Here is a 21,104-nt window from a genome sequence, read left to right on the forward strand (position 1 = left end):
GGACCATTCCAACTCAAAGAATTTTTTGTTTTCCTTTCTTTCTAACTGAGCTCACTTTCCCAGGGCTCTTTGGCCCCGAATCACACCCAGAGATAAAGCAGGACCTGCCCCTCTCAGCCATCTCCGAAGCTCATTTCATCCACTTCTTTTGTTCCCTGCAACCAGCTCGCTCTCCCCTGGAGCCACTGGCAGGGCTGACAGGATCCATTAATCACTGGTGACAGCACCTGGCACCCAGATTTCAACAATAAACTCTGTGCTGGGCTTTTAAGCCCAAAGAAAAGTGGGAACCCTGAGTCCCAGTAACCAACCAGCCAACAGAGGACACTGCTGTTCTTATCCAAATACCGAGGAGTTAAAATACCACCGTGTAAACCTGCCTACCTCTAAATTATGCACACACACAAATTAAACTTTAATATTTAATGAAATGTATACATTTGCTTCCTGCTGAAGGCAGCTGTATTGCATTTTTATTTGAGATAATTTAATTTCAGTTTTATTTCGATGAACTACACCTTCCCCTCAGGGCAGTTTTGCTGGCTTAGCCTCCCACACATAAATCAGACTCCAATTTATATGGGAAGAATAGGAGTTGTTTCACAAAGCTTGGGGTTGTATCTCTCAAAGCACATCATTTAAATTAACTGCAGTAACTCATAAGGACGTTTTAATTGCTTAGATCTACATGCAAATAATACCAAAGATCCATACCAGATTGATTTTTGGGGAGGGGAAGATTAACAAAAAGAAGATTGCAGCTTTTCTGTAAATGCTGTAAAGTCTGGGCTTAGCTGTGGATTCATATTCTGAGAACAAATAAGTAGTGTTTGGGTTTTGATTTAAGTAGGAGGATGAAGTCAGGGACTCGAGCAGGGACAGAAAGGAGCCTGGCAGGCTTTGGGCAGGGCACCTCTCACCCAGGCTGTGCCCTTATCCCTGCGGTTGGAAAACTCCACTCCCTCACAGCTGCATCCCAGCACAGAGGAGGAAAATTTCAGCGGCAGGCAGGGAATTTTCTAGAGCCTCTCACAGGCTAAAAAATACCAAAAAACCCCAAACCCTGCAGGGAGCTCATGGCTCACCTTAGACACACTGAGAAGAGCTCAGTGCCTCAGCAAGAGCTGGGCTGCCCCAAGAAGCCTTCATTACACGGGAACAAGCCCACCCCACTCTCAGCCTCATGTCAGCCCTGGATCAGGACCAGGGGGACCAGAACATTCCACACCTGTCAGAGTCACAGCACGTGCAGCCATCCAGGAGATCAGCTCAGTGATTCCCCTACACTGTGCCCTTTCGGAGGGGGATCACACGTTCAAGGACCTTTTGTGTGGTTCATGAATGGATCCAGAACAGGAAAACAATGCCCCTGAGCTTGGCAGAAGGGAAATGGAAAAAGTACTAAAGCCTGGTAACGGTGTGCTTTCAGTTTATGGATAAACTTCTGGGTAAGAGGGGCTGGTGAAGGAAGAAGTCATTTTTGTGTCTGGTAGCTCAAGCCGTGCCAGTGTTTAACAGCCTGGAGAAAGCTGCACAGACTGAACGGTGTGAGATGCTGCTGAGCTGGCAGTGGCTGTCTGGGGGCTGGTGAGACAGCAGCCTGCTCAGATTGCCTGGGACTCACACCAAGAAAACCCCAGCAGAGAGCATCACTGCAGGGGACAGACACAAACTTTCCAAGGAGGCCGAAGTAGGAGAGAAGGAAAGGGAAATGAAGAGGAGAAAACCAAGCTCCAAATGTTCCAATGTTCCACAGTAATCAGGAAAATCCATTAATTTCCACAGAGGAGGAAGTTTGCACTGATTAGAGGCACAAGGCTCTCGTTAAAGCCATTCCTCCCCCCCAGTATTTCATGCTGCAGCGACTGCCTGACTGCAGATGTGACCTTAACAGGAACATCACTCCCCCAGCAGGCTGAGCCACCAGGCAGTGTTTGAAATGCAGACACCATCCCTGACTCCATAAAAAATGGGGGAATAATCTGAAAATCCACACTCTCTGCTTTCACAGATCTTATCTTACCAGAAGCCCCTGTCAGAGGGATGATAATGAGATTAACTCTGGCGTGAAAGGGGACCTTGGTCCCTGGGGCAGTGTCTCTGCTCTCTGCCTTTCCCCACCACATCCTGGGCAGTGCCCGCCGGCAGCCCCCAGGGCAGAGGCCCCTTTTGCTTCAGCACACTACAAATAAACTTCTCATTATGTGTGGGCAAGCCACAGGTTTGCCAGGTGTGCCCTGGTTCCAAAATATCCCCCAGCTTTTTGCTTTGTGCTGAACTGCAGCTCTTGGCATCTCCCTCTGTGTAAATGCAGCGTTTCCACCTCAGATTTTCCAGGCAATGACGTGAAATATTTCCTGTCACAGCTTTGGGCATCAGTACCACAGGAACAGACTGACCCCCATGCCCCCAACCCACAATCTTTTCATCCCTTAACCCTCACTCCTTCCCTTTGGTGACCCCTTAACAACTCCAGTATGAGCAGGGCAAGCAAAGCTTTGGTCTGAAAGTAAATCAAGGCCAGGAGAGGCATGGCCCAGAGACCAGGATTACCTTCTGCCCAAACAGCACTGCCGGAGAATTCCTGCTGGCAGAGCCCTGAATTCTCCTCCCCACCTCTGAGCCCTAACACACTGGATCAGGTTCATCACATGGGGTTTGGGGCTTACAGGCAATTCTGCTTGGAAACGCCAACAGCAACACAAGAAACAGGTACTGAAACATCTAAAAAGGAGATCTCAGTGCACGGGAAAGGTCTTTGGGATTTACTCTGCTGAGCAGCCAGTCCCTCCCTGCTGTTTGAGGATGCAGAGGGTGAAGCAGGCGGTGTCAGCTCCCGGCACCACCATCATCATGTGGGGTATTTGCTGCTTTAGCCAGCCTGATCCCTACAGCTCACTCTGCTGCACTGCCTTGGAAGGGAGCACATCATCCTAGCCCAAGAACAGTGAGTATTTCACAGGTATAGCTCTAAATAAAAGTCTCTCTGCTCCTTTCTGGGATACTCTGCTATCACGATCGAGGTGCGATTGCCACCCACACAGCCAGGTCAGGATACCTGCAAAGTGTCCTGGCTGTCTCTGATCCATTCCTGTTCATCTGAACAGCTCCCAGCAGAGATCTATAAACACTGCCAACCAGGAGAAGAGAGGCAGAGCACGAGCACTATCTGGTGACAAACTGGTATCAGAACCAAGACCAGACCTGCCTGGGTCACCCAGGCCCTGCTCACCCCGCAGTCACTCCGTTCCCACAGCAGGTTTTAACCCCACAGGGTGGAAATCCTCTGTTTCAGGAGCGCACAGTGAACTGCTCTTCCAATCTGTGTTTGTCATGCAGGCCCACCCGTGAACGTCAGCTGCAACATTTTCATCAACAGCTTTGGTTCGATTGCAGAAACGACTATGGTAAGTAAAAATCACAGCACAGCTGCTCTGCTGCTGGCTCAGCCTCCCTGCACTCCCAGAAAATGCAGCATCACCCTTCTCCTCAGAGTGACCAGGGAAAAACCCTCAGTGCTCTCAAGCTTACTCAGAGTTTGAGTAAATTAATGGTCAAGACTCATTTCGTGTAGCTGAAGATCAAACAATCTCCATCTGCATCTTATAAAAACACTTCATGGGCAAAGGACAAGGGTCAGAAAGGAAAACAAATAATCTTTTCCTGAAGATGTGCCCAAGGCTCCAAGCTCAGCAACAGTTACATGTACTTTGTGTTTAAGTGGTCATAAATCCAAAATTAATCTGGATCCAAAGAGAAGGGAAACCAGCTGAACTCAGATTCAGCTTTCACCAGGACTTCAGATTCCCAAAGATTAAGAGAATTGTTGTAGTAAAGATATGGATGATTGTTTTCTTGGAGACATATTTCTGGTAGACAATGATTTTTAGTAGAAAATCAAAACCAATATTTCTGAGTTAAGGCTCACTTCATACAAAATTAGTGAGCATGGCTAAGGGCTGTATCTAATTGGCAAGGCACTAGGAGCAGAGGATTACTAGAACAGGAGATAATTGCTCCATCTGAAAACTATTAAAGATTGGTTGTGACATAACCAGTGAACAGCAAAGGAAAACTCTGGAGGTACTGTGCATTACTGCTGTGCTAATTAAAGATAATCCCCAAATACGGTGTTTAATTACCCTCTGGTAATTCTTTCTCTAGAAGAATGCTGAATGAAGAATGCAAGGCTCCAGCTTCAGGTGTTTTGTGCATTCAGGCAGGAAGTTTTAGGCTTTGCATATAGATCACACCCCTTGATTTGAACAAATCACCTGGCCTGCACACCAGGGTCAGGGGAGAGCCACAGCCATACAGCTCAGGTTATAAGGCTCTTCTGACACTGCACCATTCTGCTGGAAATATTTGAGTTGGAACAGTCCAGTTCTGGTAGTGGAGGAGAAAACAAAAGCTGTTATTCTGTCCAAGCACAAGGAGACAGATTTCCTGTCTGGTCTGCAGAATTAGTCAGAGCTCACAGGTGAGGAGTGTAGCGTGGATTCATTGGCATATAAAGCAAAAGAGGAAGAATTGCCACCAAAATACACATCTGTTCCTAATTTACTGTCTATTGGTTACCTCCTCTGGCGTTACAGGCAAGAAATGCTGTTCCCACACACCAATCCAGAGTGTGAGGGAGCAGGAAAAGCCCGCAAAAGATCTGTGCAAAGTATAGAGAACATTCCACTGTTAGTACAGAGAACATTCCACTGTTAGTACAGAGAACATTCCGCTGTTTTTCAGTGCATCTGTCCCACACTGCAAGATGCACTGGAGCAGCCAAAGATGCCACATGATCCCTGTGAGCAGGATGCTCCACAAAATTAGCACAGACTAGCACAAGAGAGATGCAGTTCACCTCCAAGACACGCTGCAGGGACCTGCTATCATCTCCAGATGCCACTCAGTTCACAGGCAGATTTTCATGGAAAAAAAAAGGATATTCCCATGGGAGCCCAAGAGCACCCTGTGGGCACATTGCTTTGTCTGGAAACACCCGAGGCGGCTCTGACAAGCCAGCCCAGATGTCAGCCCGAGCTAATGCTCTCGTGTAGGAGCAGCAGTTCTGCTTGTAAACACCAACAGCAACACAAGAAACACAGGTACTGAAACAGCTGAAAGGGAGATCTCAGCGAGCTGGAGAGGTCCTGGGGATTTGTAACCTGGGATTTAGCCTGCAGAGCAGCCAGTACCTCCCCGATCTTTGAGGATGCAGCAGGACAAAGGGGCAGTGGCAGCTCCCCAACACAGATCCTGGGGAGAACAGACTGTCCTGTATTGAAGGGATTTTGAGATGGACCTGACCATTTGAATTCAAACAAGTGGAACAAGGGGTCAGACATCAGAGGAAGGGGTGGAGCCTGCAAAAGGGAGAGGGGCAAATCAGTGTTTTACCATAAAGCCATAGCCTATGGCTATGACCCCTAAGCCACTGACCCCTGGGACTGATGATGGAAAAACTCCCCCAGCTGCTTCACTGGACAAAAACAGAAAGAAAATGATGTTTTAAACCCCCATCATTAAGCCTAGTCAGATTCAGGTCTGGGTGCTACATCATATTTCATTACTCTTACACTATTACCTGTGGGAAAAGTCACAGGGTTTTATGGGTACCCCACAAGCAGTTAGAGAAGGCTTTAAAATATCTCCACAGTGGGCTGATACTTCCTACAGAAAACACCACCACTCCCTTCTAAGTTTACACTGCCTGGACATCACAGATCAGTGTAAACCGTGAGCTCACCATGCAGAGGAATAGAGAAATTAAAGGACGAGTGCTCACTTATGGTTTGAGGCCTCATGGAAGGTAGAGGAAGAGGAGAAAATACAGAAAAATAGAAAAAACCCAGACATTTGATGCAGACAGCTGAGTACACAAACCTCAGAAAGAAAGAAAATGTGTTACAGCCAAGAGAAGGCACAAACCCCCCAGAGTGGGCAGAAAGCTGGTATCTACCCCACAAAGGTTCAAAATGAACAAGGCAAGAAGTGGAGATCTGAAAACTTCTGAAGGTTAGGGGGAATGAAAAAAAAAAATAAAATTAAAAGGCAAAGCCATCCACCAAATTAAATTCCTAAGGCAGAGCTGATTTAGAGCAAGGGAAGTAACTCCTTTAAGCATCCTGCAGAGCTGGAGACCCGACATAAAAGCCTCTAGTGGTGCACATAATTGATTGGACATTTATGTTGGATTGCAGCTCAGAGCTTGTATCCAGCCTCACTTGTCTGGAGCTCTAAGGACGAGGGAAGCTGAGAACACATCCCTGCGAGCCCAGCCAGGGCTCCAAGGGAAGGAGAGGACCAACCCCAGCAGCCAGATGAGTGCAGACACTCCTGTCCCAAAGCATCACTGCAGGAGTGCATCCAACAGCAAGGGATTCCCAAGGACAAGTGCAAGGTGCAGCCACTCTCTCCATTTGTGTTTAGGACAAAACACCAAACAACCCCCAAACACAAGCTCTTAAATCCCTTTTTGCTGTTCAAAAGCATAAACGACTCCCCAGTCATGCTAGATTGTGAAACCCATAGCAAATGCAGAAATTCCTCATTCCAAATAAATAGGACAGGTCTTGGGTTTTAAGTGAATAAACTGCACCAGCTTTGGCTTTTCTTGAGGGGCATGAGGCAACTGATAGGATTATCTGAGCATTTCATTAACAAATTCCCTGCTACAACAGCAAACTTGAAATTAAGTGATGCCCTTGCTCACTCTTCCAGTGGCAGCTGCAGTTTTATGGCCTTCCACTGGTTTAGGCAGCTGGGAGCATTTTGTACACGGTGCAAGCACAGGGAGAAGAAGGAATATATTTTTACATCATCTCCTAGCAATGCTAGCAGCTGGACTCAGCATGAGCGTTTCTAGACTCTTCTTTTGAAAAGAATTCACACACAGCAAAGAAGAGAGCTAAAAAGAAAAAAAATCACAGAAGAGCCAGGACAGCCTCCCGCAGACAGAGTGTAAATATGCAAATTCATTTTTGCTGCTTTCATGCCATAGTTATCTCATCTGAAAAGAGCAAAGCAAATGTGACCTTCCAGCCAGCTGCAGCACAGCCACAACTGGGCTCCCAGCTCCTCCTGAGGACAGGAGAAGCTGGAGGCTGCAACTGTCCAAATGTTAAGTGCTTGCTCAGAGACATCTGCACATGAGATTTCCAATGAGAAAACAAAGCTTCCTGCAAAACAGACCAAGAAATTCAGTCAAGACACACGAACCCCAGTACAGCAGAGATTCTGATGGGGTCACACATTTAATACTGCTCCCACTCACTCCAAAACCAGCAAAAGATAAGAGTTTCAATGCACAAAGCCCATGGCAGAAGTTAGGTTTTGAGGAAAATTTCCTGCAGTCAGTCATTCTTAAACCCAACCATCAGCCCCACAGAGATGATAAGCACCTAACAAGTCGTGCAACACAAAATGAAAAGGTTTTCACAACAGCTCACAGTCTGCTGCCATCTCAGTGTTAGACACGCAGAGTTCCAGGTGTCTGTGATTGGAGTGGGTCTGTGCTCTAATGGAGAGGGAAAAGGAAAAACAACACAAAGAAGCCATGAAATAGAACGGTACAACTCAAATACAAGGACACAAAACCCCCTCAAGATAAAAAACAAGACCTCACTACTAAATACCCACATTTGCAATTCTGGATGCTAGATACAGCTCACATCCCAGAAGATCTACTGGCTCAGGAAGATATAAATAACCCACTTTCTGTAGCAAGACACAGAAAAACTTTCTGCTTTGGGTTCCAGCATAAAAATCTCCACACTTATTAAGCACCAGGGTAAAATCTACTGAGTGTCCTGAGAGGTTCCATCCCTCCTGCTCAGTGCTGCCTCCAGCCTCCTCTGCTTTCAGCAGATGTCAAGGCCGTGGGATCCTGGGAAGGGAAGGTCTCCAATGATCTTCTGTTTCCTTGTCTCCTTGCGAGGTCACTGAGCAGAATTTCATTCCAGCATTATCAAATTGAACTACTTTGATCACTCCAGTAATTCTCTTCCTGCCTTGTGTCATTTCCCTCTTGGGAGTGAAATGCCTTTGTGCCAAATTGCAGAGCTCCTGAATGCCTTCACTGCACGGAGCTGCTGCTCCCCTCTCCCGAGCCAGCCAGAGGAGCAGGCTGCACAAGATAATCAATGCCTGGATGTGATAGGCACACAAATGAGGGACATGAGGGATAAGAAGGATATAGAGAAAGAGATTTTTTTTTTTTTTTTGGCCAAGTTTGCAGCCCCGGTCAAACCTCTTTTTTCTTTGCTTGAAAGTTCACATCATAAATTGGCCAATGCTGTCCATCATTTAGGAATGACTGTGAATTCTTGGGGATGCTAATTAAGATCTCCTGTAACAGCATCCAGGAGAAACGCTGCATATCTCCAGGTAGCCAAGGAATAAGTGTTGCTTGGCTCATCATGCCTCCCTCACTGCAGTGCTGAGGACAAAGCTCTCAGCACAGAGGATCCTCAGCGGGTACAGAACACTGAAATCCTTCTCTTAGCCAGTGTCACAGCACAGACATACCCTGACTGCTCCCCATGCCTTCTGCTGCCTCCTCAGCCACTGTCATGCCCAGTTTGCAGTCACAGTGCTCGGTTTTACATTTATACTCAAATAAGGCTGGACACAAGAGACCTAAAACCCTGCTCAGAACCTTCAGCACTGCAGTGCAATGACACAAGGGCAAAGGCATCTGGGAGAAAACCATGTCCTCAGCGAGCAGGCCAGGACTGTGGGGTAAACTCCCTGAGTAGGAAGATCTGCATAAATGCACACACAGAGGTAAAATATTAATGCCCTGAAATGGCAAATCCAGAGAATTGCATTCAGTGCATGTATCATATTTCTTCGTCCTTGCCGTTTTTACATCACAACATAAATGCTTTGTTTTCTGTATTCTGGAACAAAAATATCCACAGCAAACGCTCGTCTCCAAAGGAGGAACACGGGATAAAACAAACCAGAGTCACTCCCCACAGTGCTGCACACCCCTGGGGTGCAGGTGGTGCACTTTCTCACACCACACATTCACCATGTGCCCCTGGACTGTTCTCAGCAGGACACGAGGAGGACACTGTGGCTCTAGGGCTGAGTTGGGGTGGCCCTTCTACAGTCATCCACTGAGAAGTTAATTTTCATTTGGCTCACAAGCATTTAATTAAGATGCTTCCTCATGGTGACAAAGACTATGGCTATCATTCTTCCTGTGGTCTCTCATGCCTGCTGTGGTGGCAACATAAACCATCCAGCACCTCCCATCTCACCCTTTCCTGTCCTTTGGGCAAGTTTTGGAGCTGAAGCAGTGAATTTACTCCATCAACAAAGCTTACCCGCACTAACTCAGGCTGTTGTAGGGAATTTGGCTCCATTCCCTCCCCCCTTCCACTACTCCATCAGGCTGAGCACACTTCTGGGCACCTACCACCAAAGTTTCTTCCAAACATGAGTTTAATTTGTGTTGTACATGACAGAAGTCCCAAACTGGAGCTGACCTGCTAGCATCTAGCTTATTTGTCGCTGAATAAGCAAAACAACCTTTTGCTTTCTACCTATTAGGTCAGTGGCGTTGATTTCCCCCGACTGCAACGCACAGAAAAGGGAGAACTGAAAATATACACGTAGTTGTGGGAGCTGCTGCCTGCTGTGGAGAGTGGGAATTCATGGTTCCTTTCCTTTTCCAGGCTTGTGTGATGGGCTGAGACCCTGGTCCCCAGCTGTCCCCAGCAATTCACATTTCCTCCAGACACATTATCCAGGGTCGACAGAGATGAATAATTAAGTTAGAGGGATGCACTAGGACTTGTGAAGGTGACACTTGTAATATCAGCAGAAGGAAAGAGTGTTGCAACTCTTTTTTGTGTTCAGAGGTCTGCTCCTCTTAGCGTCAAGCCCGTGGTTCATTTGCTGTTGTCACAATCATTAATGTTATTAGCAGCTTCTGTGCTCTGAGGATGCAGATGGCACCAAGTGGCCTGAAACAGACCCTAGACCACGTGCTTGGCAAGGAAGTGCCTCGTCCAAAACACAGGGCACCCAACACAATCCTCCCCCACCCCTCCAGTGCCACTGGACACCACCAGAGCCGTGTCCTCCTGGACAAGAGGCTGTAGATTCACAGTCAGGCGAGCTCTTGGGGCAGCAGTATCAAAAAGTCTCTCCTGTACAGGCACCCTTCAACTCCAGAGCCTCTCACCGAGTGCCTGCAGCAGGTATCAGACACCAGCAAGCACGTCAGACACCCTCCATTAACTGTCTCCTAATAAAAGTCTTCAAAGTACATTTGTGTTAGAAAGGCAGCAAAGAAACCCTTAATCATGAGAACAACTATTCATTTGTGCCTGGGCAGAGGAATTGGTTTATTATATGCTGCTCTTCAGACGCAGTCTGCCTCTATACTTAGAAAATGTCAATTAATTTATGGTTGTGGAGATTTCATCCCTCTCCTGATAGCTGGCACGTCCTCTCCCCCATTTCAATTTGTTGGCTCACTTTCTTATGTGAAAGTCAGAAGAAAAGGAGCACACAGATCACCCTGGGAAGCTTTTGGTCAGACAGGGAGAAGAGAAACTGCCTCTAATTTTCCGGTAGTGTCTGAACTCAGCCTCAGCAGCCAGCCTTGACCTGGGGAACTCAGGGGAGCTGTAAGACTCGTGGTTATGAAGCAAGTATAATTTTGCATACTGCTGAGGGACTACCTTCAATTTAGGAAGATGGTCATCCTATAAAATCTGCTGCCATTATGGCGTTTTGACATTAGAACACTCAGGACTACGAGAGCAGATTTCAAGCCTATCCTTCTCCTGTTCATAAACTCTAGCCAAGGGCAGCTGCTCCCATCAGCTCATCTGAGTTACCCTTATATTAGCAGACACACAGGGAATTTCTCTTTCGTGCACGACCTATCTCGGTGTGCATTTTGCTTTCCCAGTGCTGGGGAAACCACAGACAGTCGCAATATGGGACGGGTCAGCACTGAAAGAAGCTGGCTTCAGTTCCCTTCCCCACTTTAATCCTCCTGCTGATAGTGGCCGTTCTGACCTCCACAACTGGCCATTGCCTCTGCATCCCCAGGGTCCAGACAGAGAGGTCCTGACACTTCCCACACAGCTGACAATCGCTGTAACAGAGGGATGCAGGGACAGGCAGCTGCTCATGCTATGACATAGCTGTAAGCTACAAAGCTAAAAATTAATAACAGATCCTTGAAGAATAACACCAAAAAAACCCTTGGCATAGCTTGGGAACCGTAGGCCTGGACGTGGTCTGGCTGATTTTAGGACTGTTCCAGTTCGTGCTCCCCGGCTGCCAGCTGCTCTGAGCTCTGACTGTGTGTCTGTGTGCAGGATTACAGGGTGAACATCTTCCTGAGGCAGCAGTGGAACGACCCCCGGCTGGCCTACAACGAGTACCCCGACGACTCCCTGGACCTGGACCCCTCCATGCTGGACTCCATCTGGAAGCCTGACTTGTTCTTTGCTAACGAGAAAGGGGCCCATTTCCATGAGATTACCACGGACAACAAGCTGCTGAGGATCTCCCGGAACGGCAACGTCCTCTACAGCATCAGGTGAGGTGACTCCACCAAGGTGGGGTGGGAGGGTTTTTATCTTATTTTCTTCTGTTAGAGCCAGATTAACACACAGGAGACAGTGTTCATGTTCAGACTCTGTTGTTTATTAATTCTTACCTATAGCACAGTCTCACAAGTTGTGAGTTCCAGCCAACAAGGTAGAAAATGGCTCCATCTCTAATTCTTTCCATGGTCTTTTAAGTGCTAATTATCCAGTAAAGAGATGACACCTATATTATATTTACTTTTAACCCAATAACTGACCACCTGAGGTCTGCAATGCAGATGGACTTTTTCACTCAATTAGAAAAAAACACCCAAGCCCATGAAGAAGGTGAAAGAAGAACTTAGCCAGCACCCTAAATCCTCCATTTTGCCCCATATATATTATTATATACTAAAACCTTAAATCCTAAGTTTTGCACCCTGTGGTATCACACAGTTCTATCCAAACTAAACACCCATAATCCCAGTGCTATCACCCAGCCTTGGAAGCCTGTTCCACGGCCTCAGGTCAAATGTAGTGCTTGTAGTGCCTTTTAGCACAGAAAGCCTGGAATTCTCAGTTTCCAAGGTTCCAGCCGTGGAGAAGGGCACAGCTGAACCACTCTGTTCAAGCCTAGACTTTGGGCATGCTGCTGGAGAAGAGAAATTCAGGTAGGAGATCATACAATTAGCAGTGGTGAAGCAATGTGGTGGGAAGGGACCTCTGCTAAAGCATATTGAGAGAGAAGCTTGGTCAGGGATGGAATTTAACTCTTCTTTACTTCTCTCAGTTCAAAGGCTTCTGCCCCTTGCTAGTAGATTTCTTAACGTGTAAAGTTATTCCAGGTATCGTGTGTTAGTCCAAGCCCAAAACCAGCTGAGCTGTGTGAAAACCAGTAGAAGCCCAGTAACACTCTGTTTTTGAAGCTGCAGCATTTCCTGACCGAAATAACAAAGTAAAAATCAGGGGAAGTGCTAAGTAGAGCCCCATGGCTTTGCCTCAGCCTAGTCTTCCCCAGTTATCCCTTTATTGCTGGATCCAAGAATTCCAGCAAAACTGAACTAACTGCACTGCATTTCCCACAGGAAATCAACCTTAACCCCCACCTTCACTTCCAACCCCCCTCACACTTTATTTTAAACCAATGAAATTAAGATCAAACTTCACGGGCTTAGACCGGGAAAGTTTATATTGAAGAGTTTGTTCACCTCAAGTATAATGTAAATTTGTCTGTGGAACGCACACCCCATCTCACACTGCAGCTCCCAGTGGGAGCTAGGGGAAGGAAAAGCAGTGTGGAGCCGTAAAATGGGAAACAAACAGCTTAATGCTGCAGAGTAGGTGGCCTCCACCAAACACCAAAGTGGTTCCAGGCCAAGGACCAGCTCCCTGATGGCCAAAACAAGAGAACTGCCACATGTGTTGGCTGAATGGGGAAACCTCACAGTTCTTAATTTTAAAAACCAGGTAAGGAGCAAAACTTACAGCAGCAACTTGGTAGTGGGCATAGCACAGAGTCCTGTTCCAGGAGGGGCACGGAGGGGGAGTGCAAACCCAGCCCTGGGGTTGCTCTGCCAAACAGAGCAATGACTCAGCAGGGAACATGGAAAAATCACCATTTTCGAGGCAAAAACTTGAAAATATTTCAGTTCTTTTTTAAAAAGAGCATGTTTAATTTCCCTATCTCAGTCATGCCCAAATGAAAATATAGGTTTCTTTATAAGTACATTTTCCCATGAAAATTAAAATAAAGAGGACATTCCTTAAGAAGAGCACACTGTAAATGCAAAGAGTTTCCAGAAGGAGAAATAGTCTTCCCCTTTAAAAAAAAAAAAATCTCTGCAAGGCGCTCTGCCATTTTCTAACTTGTTCTTTGCTACTGTGATTTGCAATAATCAAACTCTGGGCAAGGCATTTACAAGAAGGTGGACTTTGTCACATCTTCTGTCCCAACATGCCTCTAAACTCAAGCTGAGAATATCTAACAACCTAAGATTTTTAAATTAAAGTATCTTTCCCTCCTGATAAGTTTCTTGCAGGCCTGATGATAGAAAAATTCAATTTCTGTCCCCTGGGTAATGCTGCTATTTCTACATCAAGGCAAAAAGCTGAAAACCCTAAACACTTCAGGGAACAGCGTCTTCAACATTATCAAACCAAATAACTCAAGTCTAACTATCTGCAGCAAATAATTTAGTATCAGCTTGTTGAACCAACCAAATATTTTAAGCACAGACCATGGTACAGAGCAGCACAGCAATATAACACAGAAAATGAAGCCTGCACCTAGTGGAAAATGGAGACAGAAATAGAGATCTCAAGGGCTCTGCAGGAATTTGGGAAGATACAGGAGTTCTTATTGGCTTAGCAGAAAGCATTTTTCCTGCAGAAAATCCCACTGAAATTTTTTTTTTCCCCACACACAAACATATGATCTTGACCAAACTTTTTTTTGGTGTTTTTTTATGACACAGAAATGTTCTGTTCCGAGATTTATGAACAGTGCCAGCCTCTAGAAATGAATCTGGGTGTTGCAGAGAGCGGGCTTGGGCTTTCTGCTAATCCAGCCTGCTGTGAACCTGAGGCAAGACAGGAAAAGCGAGGCAGCAGAACTGTTTGGTGAGGGAACTCTTTGTTACACACAGTCTCCAACAGCAATCCATGAAATGCCATCTGCAGCAGGCCCTGATGGGAATGGTATCACAGATCCAAATGTTCAACAGTTCTGCTGCTTTCCAGCGCCAGAGTGGAGCACAGGCAGGGAAGAGATGGATGAGCAGTTGTTCCCCCAGCCCTCAGCAGTGCCCACTGCTTGGCATTCCCTGTGCTCTCTTCTCTCCTCAGGATCACGCTGACTCTGGCCTGCCCCATGGACCTGAAGAACTTCCCCATGGACGTGCAGACGTGCATCATGCAGTTAGAAAGCTGTGAGTCCTGTGTACATCCCCTGTGTACATTTTGGAGAGCAGACAACCTCTTTCCCTGCTGCTCTCCCCTGCCATCTCCTTTCCCAGCTGCAGCCCATTCCCAGCCCAGCCTTCACTGGAGTTTTGCTGGAGAACCTCTTGCTTAGGATTTTCCATCCATTCAGCACACGTGACGTTTGCTAGAGAAGCCAAACCTCAAAAGATCCTATGAGAGGAGCCCTGGCTTGCTTGTGTTTACATTGGCCTTTCACTTTGCGGGAGTGAAGTGAAAGTGCTTCCAGCTGCAAGTGGGATTTTTTCTCTCTGGATGAACACCTGCCACTTGTACGTGTTGCTCATCCCAAAGGAGGGAAAGATGATGAGCTTCCTCCAGAGAAAGGGGTCAAGTTGGAAACAGCAGAAAACAGTTCAGCAAGCCAAATTCAAGGGGAAAAAAAGTTATTTGTTGCAGAAAATCCATTTCAGCTCCAGTGGAGGTCATTGGCCTGGCTCTTACCACACGAGCAAGAAATTTTGCCTCAACCCAAATCCCATTCCCTGTCAAGGAAGGCCAGGATGCACCCCTGCCTCCAAGCTCTCTTCTGCAACACTGTCCCTTTACAGACCAGTATTCAATGTGATTCACATGACATTTGTCCCTTCCTCCCAACAGTTGGCTACACAATGAATGACCTCATATTTGAGTGGCAAGAAAAAGGAGCAGTGCAAGTTGCTGACGGGCTGACATTGCCTCAGTTTATCCTCAAAGAAGAAAAAGACTTGAGATACTGCACGAAGCACTACAACACAGGTCAGTGCTGCTAACCCTTATCTGTAGAGAGGAATTCAGGATTGTGCATTTGCCAGAGTCTCTCGCTCTCTCTGATGGCACTCCGGCCTTGTCCTACACTCCCAGAGAAAACAGACATGTAGAAACATACATAGCAAATGGAAAGCTATTGGGCATAAATGTGCAAAACCCTCTTGTCCCCAGTAACAACTGCATCAATTCAAGGGTGTTTGGTTAGGATCTTCTCTCCTAGAACCTTATTTTGTCTTTGAAATTTAAGTGATGAAGGACGTACTGGCAAAGGGCTTTCTTTGCTACGTTGATGTTCATAGGTTGGAAGGGAACTTAAAGACCATAGTGCTCCAACCCCCTGCCATGGGACTCTTTTCACTGGACCAGGTGGCTCCAAGCCCTCTCCAGCCTGGCCTTGAACACTTCCAGGGATGGGGCAGCCACAGCTTCTCTGGGTAACCTGTGCCAGGGCCTTCCACCTTCACGGGGAAGAATTTCTTCCTAATATCTAATCTAAACCTTCTCTCAGTTTGAAGCCATTCCCCTTTGTCCTATCACTACCTGCCCCGGACAACAGCTGTTCATTTCCTCCCCTAGCAAGACTCTGGTTCAGGCAATGCAAGGAAAATCCCCAGACACTGGTGAAAGCAGGAGCCTCCCTGTGCCTCACCAATAACCTCCCACGTCTCTCCCATCCTCTTCAGGCAAGTTCACCTGTATAGAAGCTCGTTTCCACCTGGAGAGGCAGATGGGCTATTACTTGATCCAGATGTACATCCCCAGCCTTCTCATTGTCATCCTGTCCTGGATCTCCTTCTGGATCAATATGGATGCTGCACCTGCTCGAGTGGGGCTGGGGATCACCACTGTGCTCACCATGACCACACAGAGCTCTGGCTCCCGAGCATCACTGCCCAAGGTAGGAAACACCCTTGTCTTCACCATGGAAATCATGCTGCTTTCGGGGACAGCACCTAGGTAAATCCCTACACAGATCCTTCCACTGCCTTTGCACAATTCCAGTTTAAGGGCAAACTGAACAACTTCCAATCTCATCCTGAAAAAAATTTAAATTCTCTGTGAATAGCAGCAAAACTTCCCCTGGGATCCAGCGGTCACCACAGCTCCCAGTAACCAGGAGCTCTGTACTTTACAAACCCCTGCCACAACCACATGGATGTGCACTCTACATTTCAGCTTTTTAGTCACTTGACCATCCTACTTTTATAATAGTACTGAATTTCCCTTTATGAAGGTCTTCTGGTATGGTGGGTTACTGTTTTCCTTGCATCTAAACAATCACAGTCAAGGCCTGAATAAATTAAAAGCTATGGAATTTTTGCTGCTTAAGAGCTTGTGAGGGGTTTCTGTGACCTGATAGCACATTTACATTAAATGAGTAATATTCTGATATCCAAGAACAGATGTCAGCCACGTAAAACACCAAGTAAAAATGCATTTGGGTAAGGAAGCCACCCCTTTTCTGTCCCTTTCTCTCACTCCTAGGTGTCCTACGTGAAGGCCATAGACATCTGGATGGCCGTGTGCCTGCTGTTTGTGTTCTCTGCACTTCTGGAATATGCTGCCGTCAATTTCGTGTCTCGGCAGCACAAAGAGCTGCTCAGATTCAGAAGGAAGAGGAGGCACCATAAGGTAATACATAAAGCGTGAAGGACATAGCTGAAATCTGTCCCAGCACAACACCATGGTCAACTGAACCAAGCCACTAGCCCCCAGGGATGTTTAGGAGGCTCACACACCAAAAACAAGCTCTGCCTCAATGAATTGAGTCTGTTCTAGCACTGCCTGCTGACCCCAGGAGCCCAGCAAGATGGGTTCTGCTAGCTAGCCAAGAGGTTTGAGCCAAAAGGGCTGTTCTCAACAGGACAATTTTCACACAGCAATGTTCTGGTGTGAGTTCTCCTCCCCAGAAGCTGCAGCCAGGGCTGGGGGGAGGCAGGCAGGGGGTGTGAGGGGTGTCTGTCAGAGAGCAGCACCCCCAGCACAACAGCCTACAGTGGCCCAGAGGTAAGTGACAGCTCTTTTGTCTCTGCCATCTCCGTGTCCAAAAGCATCTGCTTCTTAGACTGACTGCAAATTCCTCCTGGAAAGAAAGAGCTTTAGCCTTAGCCTTAGCCTGCTCCATGCTTACCTGCCATGGCTGATCCCAATCCCAATCCAAGCATGCATGCAGCTCCAAGAGTTCCCCAGCCTGGCTCCAACAGCTTTTAGGCTGAGGTGCCACAGCAAAGATTTCACCTCACAGATCACATTAGAAAGAAACAGAAAGGTGTCTGTGATCACAAGGCCAAAGGCACTTAAAAATTATCCTGGTAGATTCCTGGTAGAATCAGGAAAGGGGTTAGGAAATTTTCAGCAACAGGCCTGAGAGGCTGCCCTTGGGAGAGCCTTAAAAACCAGTTCATTTGCTAGGAAATAAACGAACAAACAAACAAACAACAAAAAGACAATTTTACTGATGAAAATCTCAAGGAAGCCCATAGGCGACCACCAAGGTCTGCCTTAAATACTCCTCATAGGTATTTGTCTACTTCCCATGACCCATCCCAACCAGAAACCCACCCCCATTCCATTGTTTCACTGTCCCAGCCATTAAAGGTCTTTCCCAGGGTCTAGCCTGTCCTGCAGCAGTTCACAGTGTATGTTTTCAGAACCATTCCAGGAGAAAGTGGGGGCTGGGGAGCAGGAATCCCTGTATTTTTCTAGATTTGTCTCTCTCTGCTTCAGTCATCCTATCTGCAAAGCAGGAGATAATTGTTCATTTGTGCTCAACCCAGTCGGGACCAGGGATGAAAAGTGTTGGACAAATGCAAGGGAAAAGAAGTAACGGATGAGACCCTCAGCACAAATTGGTTTTGTCTGACCAGAGCATGGCTCTGCCATCCCAAAATCAACAAAGATTTGGTTCAGAAGATGCAGCCTGCTGAATAGAGGCAGAGCTAACCTCACCCACATGGGTGCCTCCATGAGTGCATTTATCTCTTCATCTGGATTCAGGCATCCTGTCTCTGGATCTGTGCTGTTATAGGCAGATCAGTCTGCTGATAAAACAATAAGAAGGAAAAAAAAACCCACTAATACACAGACAAGTTTAAGAGATATTTGCCAGAGCTGTTCCACAGACTGTTAGCACAGTCTCTGCCCAATCTCACAGATACTTAATTCGAGCAAAGCATAAACAAAAACACTTGCAAAAACTAAATGAACAAGGTTTGCAGGCTCATCAGAAAACTAAGCTGACTGCTAATATGCAAATGGGCTAATGCAGCTGCCAAAGGCACTAATTGCTCTGTCCTGATGTCCTGACTTGTCTGGGTAGCTCTGGCTGGTTTAGGCATGACACACCAGGCTAAAAAAAAGTGAGATGCTGCAGTGGTATGGACCAGCCTGGTTAACATGACACCATCATTAGACTCACATGGAGTGTACTTGGAAACTCTTCCCAGTGTGCCTGGTGATGGCTTTGCCTTTCCCTTTTGACATGGCACTATGAAAAAGGCACTATTGTCTTCTCTAACTCCGGTACAGCATTCACCAGAACGAAGCCACAGTGGCCAAAACAAAGTCACAGACAGTGGCCCTCAGCAATGAAAAGATTTAAAAAAAAAAAAAAAAAAAAAAAATCCAGTAAATTAAGGATTGAGTGGTTTAGGTTAAGCCAGACATGTGCCAGGGTTTGTTTGTGCAATGGGAAAAGAGCAGAGGCAGTTTCACCGGAACCCCTGCATTACAGACATGATGAGAAGGTCCATAAGCTCTGGGTGTCACAGAAAGCCAAAACTTGGTTTTATATGGGTCGTTTTGTTTTGCTCAGATAGGGCAGTGTCCTCTGTGCCCTGCTCCTCCATCCCACACAGCTGTCCATGAGGTGCAGGGGCCATCCAGAAAAGACTCTCTTCAAAGGATAGGGGCAGCAGGGCACAGTGGGCAGGCAGCTACAAGGGAGGGGGCTGCTAACTCAGTGTTGGGGGACACAGCATGGATCAGCCTCTGTTAATGATTAATAAGTGCCACTGGTCTACAATTAGCCTTGGTGACCTCTAGTCAAGAGACTTCAGATTCTGACTCTGTCTCTGCAACTCACTGCTTGAATTACTTGGGACAAACTTAGTTTTCCCTGCTATTACATCCCTGTGTTCAATAAAATAGGGCTAAATCATTCTGGGATTCCAGAAAAGCTTTCACCAAAAAACTGCCAAAAACAGCAACACTTTTGCCTTTAGATCGGAACACAAATTATATTTTTTTTTCTCAATAATTGGCATTACCACAAGCAGCCATGTCTTACCATTGACCCACAGAAGGGCACTTCAGTTCCTCACCTAAAAGTTGGCTCGTGGGGAGGGCTGTGGGGTGCCGTGGGCAGGTGAGTGAGGGCTGGTTGCACGCTGCCTGCAGAGCTCTTTTCCTGGACAGCTCCTGGCTCCTGCGCGTCCATGTAACTCTGTAGGAAGCAGCTGCAGCTTTGGCTACGTGAGTTACATGGAGCCCACTCCTTCTGGGCAAGCTGAAACTGCACAGGCAAAGCAAAGAAGGTGCTGATAGGAGGTGGGGAGGGTAGGGAGAGGCAGAAGCAAAACAGGGGATGCAACTGGAAAAACGAAAGCAGTGCCACAAGCCCTTCAAAATGTCAAAGACCTCAATGGGGTGGAAGTCGGTCCTGTTCTCCACGGGGTGCCTGGATCCCCTGATTTGCATCTGTGCATCACACAGCTGGCACCCCTCTATAAGGCTGGTCTCCCAAGAGCAGGGGGTTTGCCCAAGGGTGCTGAGGCCGGGGCACGGTGGGAGCATCTTTCCCGTGCAGAGCAGGACGCTGTCAGCGGAGAGCCTTATAGCGAGGGTGCGCTGTCTATATCTCATTTTAAGTAGAGTCCCATGCTCAATCTGTTCCAGGAGGACGAAGCTGGTGAGGGCAGGTTCAACTTCACTGCCTACGGGATGGGGCCAGCCTGCCTACAAGCCAAGGACGGCATCTCTGTCAAGGGAGCCAACAACAACAACACGGCCAACCCGGTGCCGCCGCCGTCCCGCTCCCCCGAGGAGATGAGGAAGCTCTTCATCCAGAGAGCCAAGAAGATCGACAAGATCTCCCGCATCGGCTTCCCCATGGCCTTCCTCATCTTCAACATTTTCTACTGGATCATCTACAAGATTGTCCGCAGAGAGGACGTGCACAACCAGTGAGGGGAGGGGAGCAGCCGGGAGGGAGCGAGCAATCCTTTATATATGTGCAATAGCAATGCAGCAATGCATGAATTTAAGAATGCGGCAATATCTACTAAAAAAAAAAAAAAAAAAAAAAAAAATTAAAAAAATATAAGTGGGGGGGGGGGCTGGGAGGGACTTTTAATCATGTGAACTGAGGGTAACCGGCGCAGGGAGGAGAAAAGAAGCTCTTGATCTGGGGAGCGCAGGGTGGGAGTTAGTTTTACAGCGTGGGAAGATGTGGATTGCTCCAGCAATCCAGGCAGTGTAATATAGTAATATATATTCATGCTTAATTATAATGCAAAGAGAAAACAAATGAAAAAAGAAACAAAAAAAAAAGACCAACAAAAAAAAAATCCTTTTTTTAGCCTATTAACAGCTTAGATTCTCAAGTCACTGGAATGATTCATGATTCCATGTGCAGAAACTACTGCAATTACGCTTTATCAGACTTTTGCTATAGAAAGGCCATTCCAGTCAAGCACCTGGGGGAAAAAAGCCCTAACAAAAGGGGAAAAACACCTCAAGAAAATCATTCTGTGCTTCTCTAGGCTTTGCACTTTGAAAACTGGATAGATGGGGAAACTTAAGAAAGAGGCTGTGGATTGC

General features: G+C 46.9%; 1 protein-coding gene across 2 annotated transcripts in view; it reads left to right on the forward strand.

The window, feature by feature from the left end:
* The window catches only part of GLRA1 (glycine receptor alpha 1), a 36,774-nt gene extending 16,204 nt beyond the window's left edge, over nucleotides 1–20,570 (forward strand). Inside the window, exons 3-9 of one of the 2 annotated variants that reach the window (XM_040078225.2) lie at nucleotides 3,340–3,407; nucleotides 11,343–11,566; nucleotides 14,400–14,482; nucleotides 15,135–15,272; nucleotides 15,968–16,182; nucleotides 16,770–16,916; nucleotides 20,157–20,570. In XM_040078225.2, the coding sequence (XP_039934159.1) occupies nucleotides 3,340–3,407; nucleotides 11,343–11,566; nucleotides 14,400–14,482; nucleotides 15,135–15,272; nucleotides 15,968–16,182; nucleotides 16,770–16,916; nucleotides 20,157–20,471 (1,190 nt within the window). In that variant the 3' untranslated portion in view covers nucleotides 20,472–20,570. The remainder of the gene's footprint in view (nucleotides 1–3,339; nucleotides 3,408–11,342; nucleotides 11,567–14,399; nucleotides 14,483–15,134; nucleotides 15,273–15,967; nucleotides 16,183–16,769; nucleotides 16,917–20,156) is intronic. The other variant, XM_040078226.2, reaches the window with a different exon arrangement.
* Nucleotides 20,571–21,104: the final 534 nt, after the last annotated feature.

The sequence above is a fragment of the Hirundo rustica genome, chromosome 14 (genome assembly GCF_015227805.2).
Source record: "Hirundo rustica isolate bHirRus1 chromosome 14, bHirRus1.pri.v3, whole genome shotgun sequence".
In the NCBI taxonomy this organism is placed as follows: Eukaryota; Metazoa; Chordata; class Aves; order Passeriformes; family Hirundinidae; genus Hirundo; species Hirundo rustica.